Source organism: Anopheles gambiae, chromosome 3 (assembly GCF_943734735.2).
Source record: "Anopheles gambiae chromosome 3, idAnoGambNW_F1_1, whole genome shotgun sequence".
Taxonomy (NCBI): domain Eukaryota; kingdom Metazoa; phylum Arthropoda; class Insecta; order Diptera; family Culicidae; genus Anopheles; species Anopheles gambiae.
In genome coordinates this window covers 64159515-64179347 of record NC_064602.1, presented here as the reverse complement: position 1 = coordinate 64179347, position 19833 = coordinate 64159515, and the positions used below count along the sequence as shown (strand labels likewise).

Below are 19833 nucleotides of genomic sequence, written 5' to 3'. Positions count from 1 at the left end.
ACTCGGGCACTTGGGCGGCTAGAGTCCATCCAACGGAAGGCAACGCGCTTCGCCCTTCGTGATTGGCCGCGTCGTCTCGACTACAGAACTAGGTGTTTGCTGCTTGGAATCCCGCCTCTCGCCGAACGTGTTGAGCACACCAGACTAGCATTTATCACGGGAATCTTAAACGGAACCATCGACTGTCCCGAGCTGCTTTCAAGGATTCACCTCTATGTTCCTGCCAGAATACTCCGTCGCCGACCAATGCTGGCAGTCGCTGAAACCCGAACAACATTTGGCTCTCGCAACCCCCTTCTTTGTATGTGCCGTCTATTAAATTCAGCTGACGATATTTATGAGCCTGGAATGATGATAACGGAATTGACTTCACTTTTAAGTGTTTGGAATGCGTTCAACAATAACAATATATAAATGTTCTGTTCGTTATCTAATGTGTATTGTAAACAAATTTTGACTCGAAAGGGCTTCATAGTCCATCGATTAATAAACTAAACTAAACTAAACTAAACTAAACTGACTTACTGTTGACACATTATGATCCGAATCTTCTTATCAACATGCTTCAAGCACATTAACTTCTGCAGAACAAGGCTACGGGCAACCAGAAAAAGAAGCTCTTGCTCTTACTTATGGGGTAACCGAATTTCATAAGTTCTTATGTTAGAAACTAACAAAGAAACCGAATTTTTTAGGCTTAGGCGTGGTGCCAAAAATGTAGTTTTTATTTTAGGCGTTTTGTGGCTTGTTCTCTCGGTGAATTCGTTTTACTGAAAGGGGCAGAAACTGCCGTTCGTTCCCTATTTAAACTATTTTTTGTCCTATCCGCGATGCGCTTGGCTGACAGTTCGGCGGAACCCTACAACGGTTACAACAACTTACTTGGTCGGAAATTTACTCTTTTAACCGATCATAAGCCTTTACTATCCATATTTGATTCAAAAAAGGGAATTCCTTTGCATACAACAAACCGACTCCAACCTAGTTGAAACCTAGTTTGGGTGCGCTGACATGCTATCGAGGCTAATCGACCGTTGCAAGCAACCAGAGGAACATTACGTTGTAGCTTTGATTTCACTTTAAGAGGATATTCAAAACGTCATGCACGAATCACTGAAACAAGTGCCAGTATCATTTGCTGACATTCAAAAAGCAACAAAATTGGACGAAATACTGCAATCTGTTCTTAAATTTATCCGGGAAGGCTGGCCGAACGAAGCGTCGTCAATCAAAAATCAAGACATTCGTTCGTATTACACTCGAAAAGAATCGTTAACGCATGTAGATGGATGTTGTAATAAGTTTTATTATGTACACTTTATTACGGATACGTCTGTTGCTCTCTAGTTCCCAAGCACGTCTGCTGGATCATTCCCCAAGCAGCCAGAACTGTCATATGCCAGTGTTGCCAGCAACCTTGCTTATTACACGCTTTCTTTTTCTTTTTTTTTTTACAAATATTTACAAACTTATTATTAAAGCTAATTATCCTAATGCACTTAGTCTAATCCTATCAATATGAATCTATACTAACTAAACATCAAATATTCTTGGAGCACGAACGACGCGTCCACTTCGAGTTTTGTATAGGTTATCTGTATCTGACCCATCTGATTGAGATTCGTTATTTTCAAGGTCTTCATTTAATGTTGATTCTGAATCACTCGCTGTACAACACGTGTCATAATCAGATTCTGTCCCTGTAACTGTTTCGTTTGATTGATTTTCCAATGCCTCGGTATCTTGTGTTTCTATGCTTTCAGTTGGCTGATATCTATTTTCAACGTGACATGCGGCCATACTTATGGGTAAACCTACATGAATCTCATCTTTTTGATAGAATATGTCATTGCTATTTGGGATCATATTTGCAGTTTTCACCAGAAATCTTCTATTCCGTCGAAAATGATTTCCAAAATTGTCTTGAACTATGTACGATCTACTGTTTACCTGACGAACGATTTTACCATTATTCCATTCTTTTCCTGTCTTTTTGAAATTCACTCTATCTCCTATGTTCAGGACTGGCAATGGTTTTGAAGCTCGATCATAGTATTTCTTTTGATGTTGTCGCTTGGAAAATATTTTCCTTTCGATGAGTTTTTCATCAATGCAATTGCGATGTAACAACGCACTATTTGTGGGTAAGCGAGACTTAAGCTGGCGACCAAAGAATAATTGTGCTGGAGAAAGACCCATTGTCGCTACTGTTGTGGTGTTATACTCTAGAAGCCGATATTGAAAATATTTGATATCGTCAGCTTCATAGCATCGTTTGATTATATTTTTAGCAATAGCTACACCTTTTTCTGCTAATCCGTTACTTTGAGGGTTTCTTGGGCTAGAAAATGATATGTTAATATTTGTATCATTGCTATACGTTACAAATGCAGTAGAATTGAATGGAACATTGTCACACCTGATTTGCGTGGGATACCCATATTCACAAAACACGCGATCTAAGACTTCCAGGACACATCTTATTGATTTTTCATTTAACTGCTTAGAAATAAGATACCCTGAATATGCATCTATAATTACGATATGGTCATTCCCTGCGTATTCATATAAATCTATACCCACTCTCTCAAATGGATAACTAGGAGGTGTGTCTTGTAAAAGGGGTTCTTTTTGTTGGTTACGTGTAAACTTTTCGCAAACCTGGCATGCTTTAACAAGTTCAGTGATGTCATTCGACATACCGGGCCAAAAAAACTGGGACCTGGCTCTTGCGAGAGTTTTTTCTATGCCTAGATGAGGAGCATGCAACCATTTGGAAATAGTTGGTTGCATGAGAGTAGGAACAACCAATCGATGCTCTTTGAACAACAATCCATTTTCAAAATGAAGCAAGTGTCGATGCTTATAATACAATTGTCCTAATGAATCTAGTTGATGATATGACGGCCAGCCCTGTTTGACATAATTGACAATTTGTTTGTATCTTTCATCATCATTGAGTTTACCTACATAGTAATTATAATTATCAGTCGATAAGCATGCTTTATTGGATATTGCATGAATTATCCCCGATAGCTCGTTGCTAAAGTCTTTATTGTCTGGCAGTGCTGCTCGTGAGAGACAGTCAGCTATAAGTAATTCCTTACCAGGTGTGTATTTTATGATCATTCCTGGATACTTCAATAGATGGAGGAACATTCGTTGCAAACGAGGAGTAACATCATCAATATCACGTTTAACTAGAGCTTCTAGTGGCTTGTGGTCCGATTGAACAGTGAATTCGTGACCATATAAAAAGTGATGAAATCGTTCACAAGCAAAAACAATAGCCAAGAGTTCTTTTTCTATTTGTGCCCACTTTTGTTCACTTTTGGATAGTGTGCGAGATGCATATGCTATGGCCTTTCCATTCTGCATTAAAACACTCCCTAAGCCATCTTTAGAACTGTCTGTTTGAACTATTATAGGCTTGTCAATATCAAACATTGCTAGCACAGGTTGATTGGTAATCGTCTCTAATATATCGTCAACCTCACGTTCGTGTTGCTCGGTCCAAGACCATTCAACATCATTGCGAGACAGTTGTCGCAGTAAGGCGGTTCGTTTGGATAGATTTGGGATAAATTTACCTAGATATTTTAGCAATCCCAGAAGACGAAGCACCTCTGACTTATTTTTTGGTCGGGGCATATCAACAATTGCATTTATGTAAGATTGATCTGGTCTTATTTTACCATCAGATAATATGTGACCCATGAACTTGATCTCATCAGTTCTGTATTGGGTTTTGCTAGAGTTAAATTTTATGTTATTTTGTCTAGCTCTTTCAAGAACAATTGATAGAGTTTTGTCATGTTCCTCAAAATCCTTTCCAGTAATGGCCAGATCATCAAAATATACTTCAACTCCAGGAATATCCCCAAATATTTTTACCATTCTTTGTTGGAACATTTCTGGTGCACTACTTATTCCAAACGGCACACGATTCCAACGGAATCTACCATACGGTGTCATAAACGTGGTTAGATCCGAACTTTTTCTATCTAGTTTCAACTGCCAAAACCCATTTTTAAGATCTAATACGGTAAATATTTGTTTTCCTGTCATACGACTTAGAAGATCTTCTGACTTTGGGATAAGAAAATGTTCCCTTTTGATACATTCATTCAATGGTTTCGGATCTAGACAAATACGTAAAGCACCATTAGGTTTTTCGACAATTTGCATATTGTTTACCCAATCTGTAGGGTATTCAACCGAACTAATAATCCCTAAAGATTCCATATTTTTAAGCTCATCTTTTAAACGAGAGTGCAGGCTAATTGGTATGCGCTTTTTGTAGTGCAAGGAGGGAGTGGAGTTTTCTTTAAGCGCTATAGTGCATTCCCCTGGAAGGTTTCCCAGGCCTTCAAAAAGATCTGCATTTGAATCAATGAACGTTTTCCTGTCTGATGGAAAAGACTGAGATGATTCTATACTATTCAAGCGTTTCAGCAATCCAAATGCTATACATGTTTGTAATCCCAATATTGGTTGAAGATTGTCATCTACAACAAAGAAATTAGCTGATAATGCGTTTTTGGTTTCCTCGTCAACACAAGTAAGACGAATCTGACCGTGTATTTTTATACGATTATTATTATAATCCACAACATTAAATGTACGCTCTTTCGACAACGGTAAGTTCATACGGGTAACCACGCTAACAGGAATGCAATTGACATCTGCACCGGTATCAAGCTTAAATTCCACTGGCCAGTCCTGAATTAGGTATCGTTTAGTCCATTTGTAATTGGAACCCACTGTTGCTACGTTACAGTTTACTCTACAATAATAATTATTTTGAAATTCATAAGAATCCCTATTTTCCATACCCTCACAATAAACATCTCTAACAATGTTACCTGAATCAACCCACGCGATCATGTTTACATCTTTGTCGTTCCTTTGCTTCACTTCATGCGTTGTTCGTACCGGTTCCCGTGAGATGTCACTGTTGCTGTTGATCTTCGGAGCTTTGCAGAATTTCATGAAATGTCCCCGCTTTCCGCAATTGTTACAGATCACATTCTTTGCAGGACAATAACGACGATGACTCCCGTTAAAAGGTTGTCCACAGTTATAGCAACTTGCCTTATGAAGTTTACTACGCTGAATTGTGTCTATTTTCCAATTTCCAGCATCTTTTTCTACACTATTGAGGTGATGTACATCGTTGGTCTGAATTAACTGCTTGTGTTTTGATGCAGCCTCATACGTTTTACACATTTCTACGACGTTTTTAAGCGGCTCGTCTTTTGCATCCAACAATTTTAGCTGCAACGTTTTATTCTGGATGCCGACTATAATACGATCACGAAGCATTCGGTCAGCATAGGATGCGTGACAATTTGCACACTCAAATTCGCAAAATGCCATTTGTTTTCGTAGTGCCGTTTCAAACTCTGCAAAGGGTTGATTTTCATTCTGCTCTATGAGGTTGAATTTGAACGCTTCGATGGCCAAATTTTTTCTTGGAAGACAGTAAGAATCAAAAGCAGTAATGACGTCATCCAATGTTCTGCCTATTTCTTCTTTTTTAGCAGCATCTCCTTTATCATCTTTTTTTGCATTGTTTTCGACAATTTCACCGAACATTGCCTTCATGTCTCCGTTGCTGGGAAATAATGTGTTGTATATTTCAACTCCGTGATCACCAACTAGCCATAAAAAGATCGCGATCTTGTTCCGCTCGTCCTCGTTGATTTTGTTATTCGCAATCATAAAGATGTGAAACTGCTGCTTCCATTTTGGCCATTCTTTTGCCAAATCTGAACAATCCAGCGCTCTTGGTAAGCGGTCTGCTGAATTTGCCGCCATCTTGCTGCTTCTTTTCTTCTCTTGATACACGCAATATGCGATTTTAATATGCGTTTGTTCTGCTGGCAAACGACAATAAATCCACGATTTACCGGATATTGGACGATACTTTCCCGTTTGCTTTTAGGTTCCGAGAGTTCTTACACTTCTGACACCATGTAATAAGTTTTATTATGTACACTTTATTACGGATACGTCTGTTGCTCTCTAGTTCCCAAGCACGTCTGCTGGATCATTCCCCAAGCAGCCAGAACTGTCATATGCCAGTGTTGCCAGCAACCTTGCTTATTACAGATGTATCTTGTTCCACAATAGAGTTGTTGTTCCAAACATTTACAGGAAAAAGTTACTGCAACAATTCCATCGTGGTCATCCTAGAAAGGTGTGAATGAAATCCATTTCTCGCAGTTTCGTTTTTTGCCGGAAATGGATGTCGATATCGAAAACTTTGTCCGGCGTTGTACTTCATGTTGCACTGCTGGCAAAGCACCAATCAAAGAAACACCTGAATGTTGGCCTATGCCGGAAAAGCCATGGTCACGTATACACGTGGACTATGTCGGTCCTGTAGATGGCGTACATTTCTTAGTTGTAGTTGATCCATACACAAAATGACCAGAAGTATAAGCTACCAAAACTACAACAGCAAAGACAACTATCAAGTTTCTAACGCAATCATTTGCAACGTTTGGTGTTGCAGAAACTATAGTCTCTGATAATGGTACACAGTTCACTAGCTATGAATTCCAAGCATTTTGCAAACAGTTGGGTATTTGTCACATCCGTACTGCACCATACCATCCGCAGTCAAACTGTTAGGCAGAACGTTTCGTGGACACACTAAACCGTACATTGCGAAATACTTAGCGTACACTCGAGCAGGAGGAGAGACTTTGGATGAAGCATTGCAGACTTTTCTGCAAGTTTATCGAACCACACCTGTACTAGAAAAGTCTCCAGCTGAATTGATGTTTCCGCGGCTTAATCGAACAATTCAGTCATTATTTTTACATCCTGTTTCACGGTCACGAAATGAAAAGCCAAAAGCTGGTAGAAAATTCTTCCTTCCTGGAGAAGCGGTTTATGCACAAGTCCATCGCAATAATTCCTGGGAGTGGAAATCGGCATCAATAGTCGAACGAGTCGGTAGAGTGAACTACAACGTAATGTAGGAAGACAACCAGCGAATTGTTAGCTCACATGCAAACTAACTTTAGATGCGTCTACAGGAGGAAGCTTCGTGTGAAAATAGAAATTGTCTGCTCAACCCATGAAAGCGGAAAGACCTCGAAGGATTCGTGGGCTACCACTCAGGTTTGAGCCGTATTGGTTGAATTAAGGGGGGATATGTTGCATAGTAACACGCATAACGCAGTACCACTGTAAGGCTCGATCAGAGTACACATTGAGTGAATAAAGATGATTCCATTCTCAAGATATATTCCCTGCGACACAGTGGCGGATTAAGGGTATTGCGGGCCCTAGGCGGAAAGATGAGCTGAGGCCCCCTGTAAATCGTAAATGTCGTTGTGGCGTGGGGGGGGGGGTGTTAGCGGCACTTAACTTGCTGTTAGGAGATTGAAATGTCGTCGGGGGCCCCGTCGATCATTAGTCACAGGCTCTAAAATTTTTGTTGACGGGGGGGGGGGGGGGGGGGGGGGGTGCAAATGATTCGCCAGCCTTGAGGCCCCAACGACCAGGCCCTTGTCGCTAGTACTCTGTCCATACGGCATACTATAGAATGGCGATCTACGGGGCCCCTAAATCGGCGGGGGGCCCAGGCGACTGCCTAGTCCGCCTACCGTTAGATCCGCCACTGCTGCGACATATCAGTAACGAACGTGTCAAACTGTAAATTCGCGAGATGCGCGATCACCTTACACTAGAAACCGGGTACGCTGCGTGTAAAAGCGGAATAAATATGCGTAACAAACACTAACATGCGACACTCACGCGTACGTACACTTATGCAATGTCCTCGGAAAGGATACACTAACACTCTAAAATTGTATGGGCTTCCGGTGGAATAAAAGGGACCAAACATAGAATAAACAAGCATTCGATTTTTGCAACTCTGAGAAACCTCGCCTTTTTTAATTTTTCATATTTGCATCACGAAAGAAATCTCACATCCCTCTTCACGCCCTTCTGCGGCATAGGCTCCTCAAATTACTTGAGAGAGCAACTAGCGGAAAGGTTAATTACTGGTGTTGAACGGTTGAGAAGATTGCTGTTACTCGAACGGGTTTGACTTACAAAGCGGAATCCTTTGCGTGGCCCACAGCCATCGTAACACCATCGCCATCGGTGTACCAAATATCACAGTATGTCATGGAGACTTTGTTTACAACTGTCGTTTTGGTCGTAGTGCGTAGTTTACCAATGAAAAAATCGGGTTTTTCGTTGTTATTTTTGCAATCTAAAGATATGTACACAGGGGCTATGACCCATGACCCATGACCACCGGCGCAGATCGCGAACGGAACCTCCACGTGCGGTGTCGTATTGATCGGATGGACCATCCGGTATGCAGACGACACCATACAGACGGGATGAATATTATCACATCAGGTGGTTGGCAATGTGACCGGCAGGTGGAGAACACCTAGCAGCATCGAAACATCAATACAGCAAATTAGTCTAAGTTTCGCAGTCGAATAATAAAGATCCCCCCTTTTTTAAACTCACTCGGGAGCATCGTAAACGTAATTCTAAAGTGTGAATATGTGTTTTAAGCATCATTTATTTGCAAAGCGTTATAAAATCGAACCAGTTTCTTTAAATTAAGCAGTCTTCAATGACTTTCATACAAAGAAAGCGAAATCTGAGGCCGCTTGCGTCGGCTTATTGCCAAATGCGCTCTAGTTCTTCCCTGATCGATAGTTAGGGCTAGTCTTGGCCAGAAGATAGTTGAACAATGGCTACGATTCTTCATTTAAACAAATTCAAACAGACCACCCTGATTTGTGCTCCTGTGCGTATCGCGCTGAAACGGTAGCTGGCTTCGGTATAACTTCCAGGTGATAGGAAGGATTGTCAGGTGATATGAAGTGTGTCCATGCACGATGTAATTGGAAAGGTGTAAGAAAGTAAAAATTATGATTTTATGTTCTACTCATTGTAGGCTACAAGAAAACATAAAGACTTTTGACATTTTACTCAGTACTTATTTCTACAGGGGTAAAATCGGTATCATGATGACATATTATAGCCATACAGGGTTTCCCACGATTGATTTATTGGTTCCCATAATTTTTTGGTGGCTGTCCATTTTTTTTTTGTCGAGTTCCCACGATTTTGTGGGCGTTTCCCAGAATTTTTTAGTTCAATTGTATTGATATCCTATCTGACGATTTCAATAAATTATGGGAACGAACCAAAAACCTATGAGATACTATGAATAAATCGAGAGACGAAACCAAAAAATGTTCGGAACCGACCAATAAATCATGGGAAACACTGGAATTGGTACACGTACCCTACTACGAAAATTTGTTTAAAAAAAATATATATAAACTGATTTGTCCGAACTATTTCGGATTGTTCCATAAAGGTACTAGTTTTAATGTGATGTATTCAGAAGTCAACTTGAGAGTGAGTCATGAGGTGAAATCATGTTGCTTTTTAAACTCCGTCAATGGATGCTATGATTTACCACATATTTCATATAACTTATATGACACCTTTTTACTCTTGGTTTATCTGTTTGGTTCTTCACGATCAAACTTTTTTGTAACATTTGTGTAGAATTTGGCTCTTTCGGTCAAAAAAATTTGCTGACCGCTACGACATCCTTTTGCAGAATGTGTTTCTTCAATTAAGAAACAAAGAGCAAAACCATCACTTACCACATTCAATTTTGTCTTGTCTATAGTCATCAGCTTTGTTCTCAAACACATGCTCAAATTAGGTTGTTTTTTGGATTCTATTTCCTTTATTCTTACACATTGTTTTTTCTTTGTTTTCTACCGACTGAATAACAAATCACTTAAAATGAAATAAAAACCCTTTCTACGTTTACGCCCATCACGGACTATCCTATTTGATTGAATCTCCGTCGTGTCGCCAGAGAACGGCGCGCTGTAGAAATACAATTAAACTAATCAACCAACCGGCAAGTGGATTTAATTGGCCTGTGAACGAAAAAGGATGCAAAAATAGGAACAAAAACACACACACGTACGATGAGCAATGAGAAGGTGTGCTTTGAAATATGTATACACATTCACGCGCATCACAAATGCACCAACGTGGACGTGGTTAACCGCTTCCGTCCGCTTGCCATGCCCCGTTGGTGCATCTGATGTGCATCGTGAACAAAGAGCGATAGGAAAATAGGATATAGGATCAAAATTTTAACACCGTCCCAATACGCTTCCAAAATCAATAGCAGCGGTGGGAGGTGGGACTGTGTCATTTCCGGTTCGGCGTTTGAGTGAAGGACATTGAGATGGAAAATTTATGGACCAATCAAAGCCCCACTATACTGACCTGCACCGTCATCGGAAAGCAGCTGAAAGTGGCCCCGTTCGTCCATCCGTAGGCGACTCCATTTCGTTAGCGGCGTCGGATCTGTCCACCGATGGATGGTGGCGGGTTTTGCAATTGTGGAGAAAAAGACACTTGCGGTTAGGTGGATCGGATCGGCCAGAAAAACGCGGACTTTCAATTGTGGTATTGCGGTCCGGAACGCATTCCCCCTCCCCCCCCCCTCCTCCCGTTGTTTGTGGTTACCGAATCCGTGTCCAAACCCACTTACCGTAATAGATGGTTTCGCGCTTGCGGATGTAACCGGAATCGGGCACGGTCAGCACGCAGCCGATCGAGGTCGGTGAGATGAGCAAATGTTTATCGATTTTCCCGTAAACGGTCTTATTGTACATGTGGTTTGCATCGGCGGTGACCAGTGTGCGCGAGCTGACCAGGAACAGATTACCGCTAACGCTGTGTGTTTTCGGGTAGAGGGCCCCAAAACGGAAAGGAAGAAACGGGAAATGATGATCAGATCAAACATTTAACCAATATAGTGGCACAGGTGCAATGTTCGAATGTTCGAGGTGCAATGTTGGCATCCTAGGGTAAAAGGGACCGCCACCGTTTCGATGCACTTACATCAGCAGCAGGTTCGGCTCGGGGTATATCATGAACACGCTGCACTTGATTAATAGCATGTTATCACTTTCGCCATCATTTTCGTAGTGCAGGAGTAACGTTTTTTCGGGCACTGGAAAGAGAGGACAACAAGCATTAACAGTTTGTAATGAACTATCCCGGGCGCGTGCGGTGTACAAAGCTGCACCGTTCGGATGCTTTATTCCCTGTAAAACGTTGCCATTTCGGCGAGCACTGCGCTGTGCAAAGCAATGAGCTGAAAAGGAAAATTCTGTTCCGATACTCCGATAGGTCAGAAGGATGTAAAATTAATTCATGGAAATATAATATTCCATTCGGGGTCTACAGGCCAATTTCATTGTCAGCCCATTTCCTGTAGCACACAGTGCCGGCTCTGTAGCTTGTTTATATTTTTAATGATTAATTTGAATAATTCTGACGATATTCATTATTTATGAGTTAGTGAGGAAGCGTGAGCATTGCAGCACAAGCGAACGCAATACACTATTATACTTCAGAGAAAGTCAATGCAGTTTGGTGGTGGGATATGGAATTTATGTTTGATAGTATCTTTGTTATTCATATGTGTCCTATATTTGGGTTGATAAAAATAGATTGATAAAAATACAGGGGAAAAAACAACATATTAATTTATCGGGATTCTTATGCAACATAGGTATAGGTGATTGGTGAATTTAAATAAAAAATGTACCAAATAAAGCTATGCACAATGAATGATGTTGGAGTTTCTGGAGGTACAACCATAGCTCTGCACAATTATTTTCATTTATTACTTCGAACCTAATACTTTGATTAGTGTTCAATCAAATGAGCGATAATGAATGACATTTGTATATTTACAGAATACAGAAACATTTGTATATTTATTTACAGTCAATTTTCAAGACTAATTTGTTATTATTTTCCATATACCTCTGAAATGAATGAATGGCTTTTTTTGCCGTAGGGGAAGGTAGGTAAAGACGGACACTGCGGGTAAGATGGACACTTCTCATAAATGCATGAAAAAGGTAATTTTCGAGTAATTCAACTATGTAGAATCCAAACTGAAGGTAGAACAACACATTTGAAGACATTTTTGGCATAATATATATAAAATTGGTTAAATCCACGAACAAAACAAATTTTCAATCATGTGCACCCTTGTGGATCTAATTTGACTACTGCCGATCTTAAGCTCTACAACTTGTATTGTTTATATTTCCGGAAGTTTTATTTCATGAATGGGTTGTCGTGATCATTAATGAAAAAACTGGCGGAAGAACGAGGGTAAAAGCAATACAAAATATTGTTTTCTGGTGGTTTAAACATTCTAACATCAAAGCGGGAAAGACGGACACTTTGTTGTAGGGAAAAATGGACACCGAATTTATTGATTTTTTTTACATCTTATATCAATTGGTGATGAATATATTTCTTCAAATATCTTAAATAAGGATATTCCGATGCTATAAATCAATCAGTAACTAGAGAAAGTATTGAAATAAGCGAGAAATGAAACACCGGTAAAAATAGTAGCCATTCGTTATGCTATTACTCGCTCGACGCTGATGAGGCGCTTCACGAAATTCAATATCTTCTCACGACTTGGACAACTTTAAGCAATAAAAAGATGAGGCATTTATATGACATTGTTCAGGAATAGAAGAGAAATTCTATTGGATTACAAAAATCAAATGTTGAATTTTGACATGGTGGAAAATGGATTAAACTGTTAACAAGTCCCTCATGAATACTGGGGTCGTGGACTTTTTGCGGAGTAATTTCCTAAAAGGAAGTTCTAGACTGTTGTTCTGTATTCTAGAGCAACGTCAGCTGCAAGTGCGCGATATGTCAATAATGCTTTAGATGCTGCATTCTACGATATATTAAAAGTGCCGTTTACAATTCCTAAATTTATGGCTGAATGAATCGCCGTTGCAATAGACCAAGAATTGGTTTATAAACGTACCAGGACGTGGAAAGCGATAGAATTTGTTAAAATATTGTAAAACTCTTCACTTTCTAACCTTTTCTACAGGTGTCCATCTTACCCTTCATGGTGTCCATCTTTCCCATATCAGGTGTCCGTCTTACCCGAACATTTTAAAACTGCACGAAAAAAAAACATGTTTTTCATTCATGAAAAAAACGCAAAAATCGATGGAAACTTAAAAGTTTTAACACATTTTCTGATAAAACATGAGTGTAAGATAATGTATGCACATTTTCATGGTCGTTGCACTTATATATCCCTAGATTTTTACCATTTCCCTTAACGTGTCCGTCTTTACCTACCTTCCCATACATAATAAAAACCAGTGTTGCAAAATGTCATGAGCATCACGAGATATTCACCAACGAAAACAGTGAATATATCCGTGGTAGCTTGATGCTCATTGCTGATAGTAAAAAAAAGTGCGTCATGACATGCCGAACGCGACATGCGAATGCTCGAGTCCAACGCGATACTCTCACTGACAAGCTTAGCATAATGCCGGCACAAGCATAATCATGATTTTTTCTGGCTGTGAACAGTGCTGCCAAATGCCACTGTTTCAGTCATCAACACTCATGACTGAAACGAAGCTCAAATCAGCTCACGTACACAACTGAGATGATCAGAGTTAAGATTCAAACAGTTGGTGGACCAATCACATGCTTGATGACATTTTGTTTAGCATCCAACTCTTGATCACTCACTTGGTCACGACATTTTCTTCCAATGATAATCACGACATTCTTCGAATACACTTGGTGTGTGGTCTCAAGCAGAATAATGAGCATGCTTTCTCCTCTGTCTGGTTTGATAGTGTGTCGGGTCAAACAGAGTGAGAAACTATGCTAATTTTGTTTCTTGGAATCACTCGCACGCACCGCATATCTATCGCGATGATCACCGACTGAAAATATTACGACCAAGTGACTGACCAAGAGTTGGTTGCACACAATGTCACCAAGCATGTATGAGTCCATGAGTCCAAGCATGTAAACTGTATGAGTCTCACCTCCGATCATCACAGTAGAGCTCGTGATGCTGACATTATTTTGTTTCAGCCGCAATTTGTTATGACTATGTCAGTGACATTTTGCAGATTTGATCTGCAGTAAAAAAAGTCATGACGTAGTGGCTGACCAAGCGATGGTCGCAAAAATGTCACGAAGCATGAATTGGTCACACCAATCGTTTAGAGTATCACCTCTGATTATCACATTTGAGTACGTGACGCTGAAATAGATTTTGTTTCAGTCAGATTTTTTTTATGACATTGACAGTGATATTTTGCAGCATTGGTAAAACCCCTAATAAAGTATCCTATAATTGAAGTGAATAAGAAAGTGGATATTTAATTTAATATTATATAAAGATGTATATTAGATCTGATTAAATTTGTATGTTTTAAGACTAGAGGTAGGCGGGGCAAAATGGCACAGTTAAATATATTTTTCTGTACCCATTGGATAATATTTATTTTCTCTGATATTTTAACGGCGACCAATGTTTTTACCTCTTATTCACGAAACAAAAATAGATATAAACTTATTAACAGCAAATATAAATGTATAAAATGAAATTTAAATAGTCGTGCAAATGTTGTGCGAGGTAAAATGGTCTTGCTACGCTCGATACGCTAACGCATTGGTTTAACTAATTATTTTATATCTTTATTTTTTATAAATCTTAGGTCATAAAATGTACATGATGGGCATCAAACATTGTACAGGCGGTCCCCGAGATACACGATTAATGGGGTCCGAAAACGGGTACAAAATACCGCGTATCTCAAAATACCGAAAGTCGAATCTCGTCATTTCCAGCCAAAATATCACAAATTTTCGTATAATTTTGCAAGTAGGAGGTAGTTTTAGCTACTTTATTAATTATTTGATATGATACTGACTGAATACAGCAGATTCAAACCTTTTGAAATGGGTTTTCACATTCGATCTAAAGAGAAATTATGTTGCATTTGAAAATGTATGTGTCAAATTAGTACAATTTGCCTATATAACTGTCAAATTTTAAAAACCGCGTATCACCGAATCCGCATATAAGAGGTACCGTGTATATCGCGGACCGCCTGTGTTTGATATTTTTCGATCGTTAGAAGTCATTGTAAACATGTAAGTTAACCAATAATGCAGGTGACCATTTCGCTCCACCAAACCATTTTGCCCCAGGTTCCCCTATTAATATTGCTAGAATTAATATGACTTAAAAAAAGAAACTTAATATTTAAAATAAAATACTTCTTTATCCGAGTTTGTTACTAACGAGTTGATTTAAACATGGACTAACAATGTATGTATGAAAACAGCCATTGAATTTTTTACAGAAAAGAGAATACGCTTTTAATAATGCTTTCTGTTGTATGCTAATCCCTTTGTAATAGCCAAAGAGTCCTTTTGTGATTAAATAATCGCAAATTTTCCAATCGGTTGAAGTAAGTTCTCAAAACATAAAAACCGATCAGCATTAAGTACAGTCATTATCCGATATACGCTATCGTACGGGACCGAGCACAATAGCGTATCTCGAGTTTTCGCGTATAGCGGATTCCTATAGAAAAATTGTTTACACTACCGGTTCGAGGGTTGAAAAATATCGCCACAGATTTTGCATTAAAGTTTTTTGTTGTAAAATAGGTATCTTTTGCACAAATTTAATGCAAATTGCTTCAAGAATATTAAGGAAATTAAAAAAGAGCATATAATATATCAAAGAACTAAAATATTTGCAAAAACACATGGAGCTGTCAAATTTAGAGGAATCGCCTTCTGCGAATTCGCGTATATCGAGTATCGCGTACTGCGGATAATTGCTGTATTTGCATTAAGAATGAAAGTAGTTCATACGACATTGAACTTAAGAGATCAGTAGAGATAAATAAGTTAGATATTTTCCTGAATGGCACTAAGCTCATTTATACAATTATACTTTAAATGATCCATAAAAAATATGTTCATTGCGGTCATAGTTGAAACGTAATAAAACCAATTATATAACAATAAAATCATTAATGAAAGAATTTTAATAAAACCATCGTTTTCTATCTATCCACAAATTGCCAACATCCGGAAACATCTTGAAGAAACTATAAATAGACACTACACCGGTACGATGCAAAGGCAAACCCTAGTGCTGCAACCTAATATACCGCTCCACATTCCTGTCCACCCGTTGCGCGCTTGAAGATGTAAATCAATAGATGCGATTACATCGTAAAATAAGCACAACGCAACACGATCCACCAGCCGACGTTTGCGAAAGCTTACGAAGGCACATTCCTTCAGGAAAGGTAATTACATCCGAGGCCTAATCGAATCACATACCATCACTACCACACCACTTGTGGGGATGTGGCTGGTGCGGAAAGAGGAATCCTTCCGTCTATGACAGATATCGAGCGCTATGGGAGCGGGCGGGCGTAGGATAGCATAGGATACCGTACGTACGTACGTACTTACCGACAATCTGAAACCGCGCCATTCGCCGATCGAACGAATCGTACGTCTGCACCGAACACATGTATTCGCCGCTGTGGTTCAGCTTCGGATTACGTATTACCAAGGCACGGTACTTGTAGTTGATGGAATCGGACATCGAGTAGTTGGTCTGCAGCTCGTTCTTGAACTGGTTCTGTGCGTCGCGACACGGCCGTTGTTTTTCCGCCGCCGAGGAAGTAATCCAGCAGGAAAGCATGTTCGAGAGGAAATGAACATTGGCATGGCATAAAGTGCTTCAAGCGGTTCGACCTCACTGTATACTCGCTAACGTGTACGAGGGGACATGATGGTATTAGAATTATGGATGGATTTCGAAGTGCGAGTACAGTACGATGCAGAGTATGATGGTCGTAAAGTTCATTAAATTGTTACATGTTTTCATTAAATGTTTGTTTATTTATTAGATAATCTGCAATTATCACTACATCGTTCTTAATCAAGTGAAGTGGAAAGATATACGATGTATTTTTATTAGTTTAATATGTTTTAAAGGATGGTATGCAGTAATAAAGAAGGATATTTTGTACAGCAAATTCCATACTTTTAGGCGCAATTGTTGCATACAAATGGTAAGCATAGAAAAACTATACAAAAAATTATAAGACAAGTCAAATGTAAAATTAATAATTCACATTCACGTGAATTTTTTAACTGTTACTGTCTCCTGAAGATTGATGACGGTAAGATTTCGAAGAAATAATACATCCAAATTTGCACACCCGGTACCATCATCTCGCGCATCACACTGTACCGCACACCTCACGGAATGCCATTTTACGATCGAAGACGTTAATGAAGAGCAAAGCCCGCTGCTTCTACAACGACAGAGTCACGGTGGGAATGTATGTGGCTTGTGCTTGTACTGCCCCATTACGCCTTACCATTCCGACCGGTGTCCGGGACGGTATCCACTGGTAGATGAGCTTCTTGTTGAAGTACCACTTGAGCACGAAGCCGCACTCGCGCGCCTTAATCTCATACTGACAGTCCATGATGAGTGGCTTCAGGCCGGTGTCGGTTGTGAAGTTCAGTTCGCTCGGCACTGTAGACACGCTGGCGGGTAGCTGTTGCACGGTGGTGGATGTCATCGGCAGACCGGTGGTAACATCGTCATCTTCCCCACCACCATACTGTACCACCGACGGGGGTGTGCTGGATCCGACCGCATCGTAAGTGCTCCGATCGAGGACGTACGTCTTCGGTACGTTTAGGTTCGTTATGTGCACGGACTGGTACGCTGCGAATGAGTAAAGCGGGAAAATGGGAATCAGCCCAGGTACAAACTCGCACGACGGGCCTGTAGATCTACACCTACACACTGCTCATATGGTGGTTAGATTATAATTTTATGCAATTTCCCTTTCCCCCCAACGTGCGGGTGGGTTCCATTTTGGTTTGCGAAGCCGAATACATTTAGCCCTATTCTGCAAACCGCCGCTCGTTACTAAACACCGTTGCAGCAATCACCTTCGCCAAGCAATCCGCCAACACAAACCCCGAGCACACGGGGAGCGATTGCATCGAAAAGCAAAGCTACCAATACCGATGTCACGCGGAATAATCATCATCATTTGCATGTAAATTCATTTATCTTAATCACGGTGAACTTTGTGGCGCCGGGCAGTATGTGAAGGGGTAGTGCGAATCCTCCACTCCCATCAGGGGAATGATTTTACGAGGAAAAGCGTTCAACACGCCCTATCGCCGGTACGGTTCGCTCACGTGCGATGCTGTTTACTCGAAGCAGGCGGTGGAAAATGAAAATTCGTTTCATTCGCGAGACGAGATTGATGTAGCAAAAAGGTACACAGCACATGCTGTGCAATTTGCTGTTGTGCTGGCAGTCATGTTAAAAAGCATAACCGTAACTATCGTCCACACCCCTTTGCTTGCTTCTCTCGCTGTATTTCTCCAGGGTGCAGCAGAACGGGTGAGGTGGGTGGTTTGAGAACAAGAAAACAGCGTGGGCAAAGCACTTGCTTAAGAATATGAATATTTCATTCAACTCGTGCCCCTTTCTTATGTTTTACGGTATGCTTTACGCGTAACTTTGTTGCGCGAACAATGTTTACGCCACGTAAGGAGGAGAAGAAAAAAACACGGAGATAGTCTTTGTTTCTCTTGTTTTTTGTATCTCTATCTTTTGTACTTTTCTGTCACGGTTCTGCCCTTCCACGCGGGAACGTGGTGGTGTGTTGTGTGCTGTTCTGCACGATTAATGGAGCAAAATCTTGAATACTAAACTCCACCCTATCGTCACACCATCGTTGCAGCAGCTTGTTTATTATTGTGTAGTGGTGTGAAATGAAACACATCTGTAAAACAGCACGAAATGTCCGAAATGAAAAAGCATAAAGCGTGGATAGAAAACCATAACCATTATCACCCTTCGGTCGGTGGAAGCGATGGGAAGTTGGGTTTGCTAATGAAATTTGATACTTTTTTTGTGCATTCTTAACAGTGATGATGGATCATTGTTTTAGCGAGAATAAATTTTATCCCTCCTCCGGGGAAGCTCAATTCCCATTTTTTTTGCTTTTTTATTTTGTTGTTTTTTTTTGTGTACCGTAATACAGCTAGCTTTCTTTGTAATGCATCCTGATTTTATTTGTAAGCTGTGTTGTTTTGCATTCATACCATCCGCCTCAGTTTCTGCTTGCCAAAGTTGCAATAGTTTTCACACCAACTCAAAAGCTTGCTACAACCATCCACCCAGTAAGCGCCTGCAGCTTATGCAATAGTGATTTGTTTTTACGGGAACGTACAACTCGCACAACAACAAAATGGAAAACCCGACCAGTGCGCTGGGGACCACTCAACTTTAGCCTTGACGTGCCCGGTTGCTTTTAGTGCAATTAAAGCAATATCAATACGATGTAGCCTCATCGCATTTCGGGGATGGCAGTCGAGGGTCCGTTCCGTTCCTGTGTTCCTATATACTACTCAGGGCTCAGGGAATTGGAAAAATGCATGATAAACTTGCTGCACTGTACTGTGCACCAGCCGGACGCTGGAGAGATATCGACTCACGGTTGCAAGGGTACCAGCGGCCTGCTCTCGGAAGGGGAATACGAAACGGAAGCGGGTTGGAGGTGGAAAGTTTAATTCAATTTCATTCCACACCACCAAGTGCAGCAAGCGGTCAAGTGGGTCAAAGTTGTCGTGCTGGCTAGGGGTAGGATGCTTGCAAGGGGGGGGGGGGGGGTTGCCGGGTAGTGTAGCTTACACTTTAACGTCCACCTTTTCGCATCTGGTGCTGTGTGTGTGTGTGGCATGAAGCGGGTAAATAGAAGGTGGTACAGAGGGAATGCAAACGTGGCACTGTGTCCGTGGTATCGATATCGGTGAGGTATCGGTATTGTTTGCTTTATAACAGCCACCGGGCGCCTCCAT

General features: G+C 40.6%; 2 protein-coding genes across 2 annotated transcripts in view; both read right to left on the bottom strand.

Annotated features, from left to right (window-relative positions):
- The window catches only part of LOC5668003 (cationic amino acid transporter 3), a 75504-nt gene that overhangs the window by 28543 nt on the left and 27128 nt on the right, over window positions 1–19833 (bottom strand). The window lies entirely within an intron of this gene.
- Window positions 9732–19833, bottom strand: part of LOC1275291 (bifunctional peptidase and arginyl-hydroxylase JMJD5) — a 35536-nt gene continuing 25434 nt past the window's right edge. The window contains exons 3-8 of the mRNA XM_061659585.1: window positions 17322–17677; window positions 16402–16573; window positions 10933–11044; window positions 10580–10764; window positions 10312–10392; window positions 9732–9953 (exon numbers count right to left, since the gene is read on the bottom strand). Coding sequence (XP_061515569.1) covers window positions 9859–9953; window positions 10312–10392; window positions 10580–10764; window positions 10933–11044; window positions 16402–16573; window positions 17322–17677 — 1001 coding nt within the window. The 3' untranslated portion in view covers window positions 9732–9858. The remainder of the gene's footprint in view (window positions 9954–10311; window positions 10393–10579; window positions 10765–10932; window positions 11045–16401; window positions 16574–17321; window positions 17678–19833) is intronic.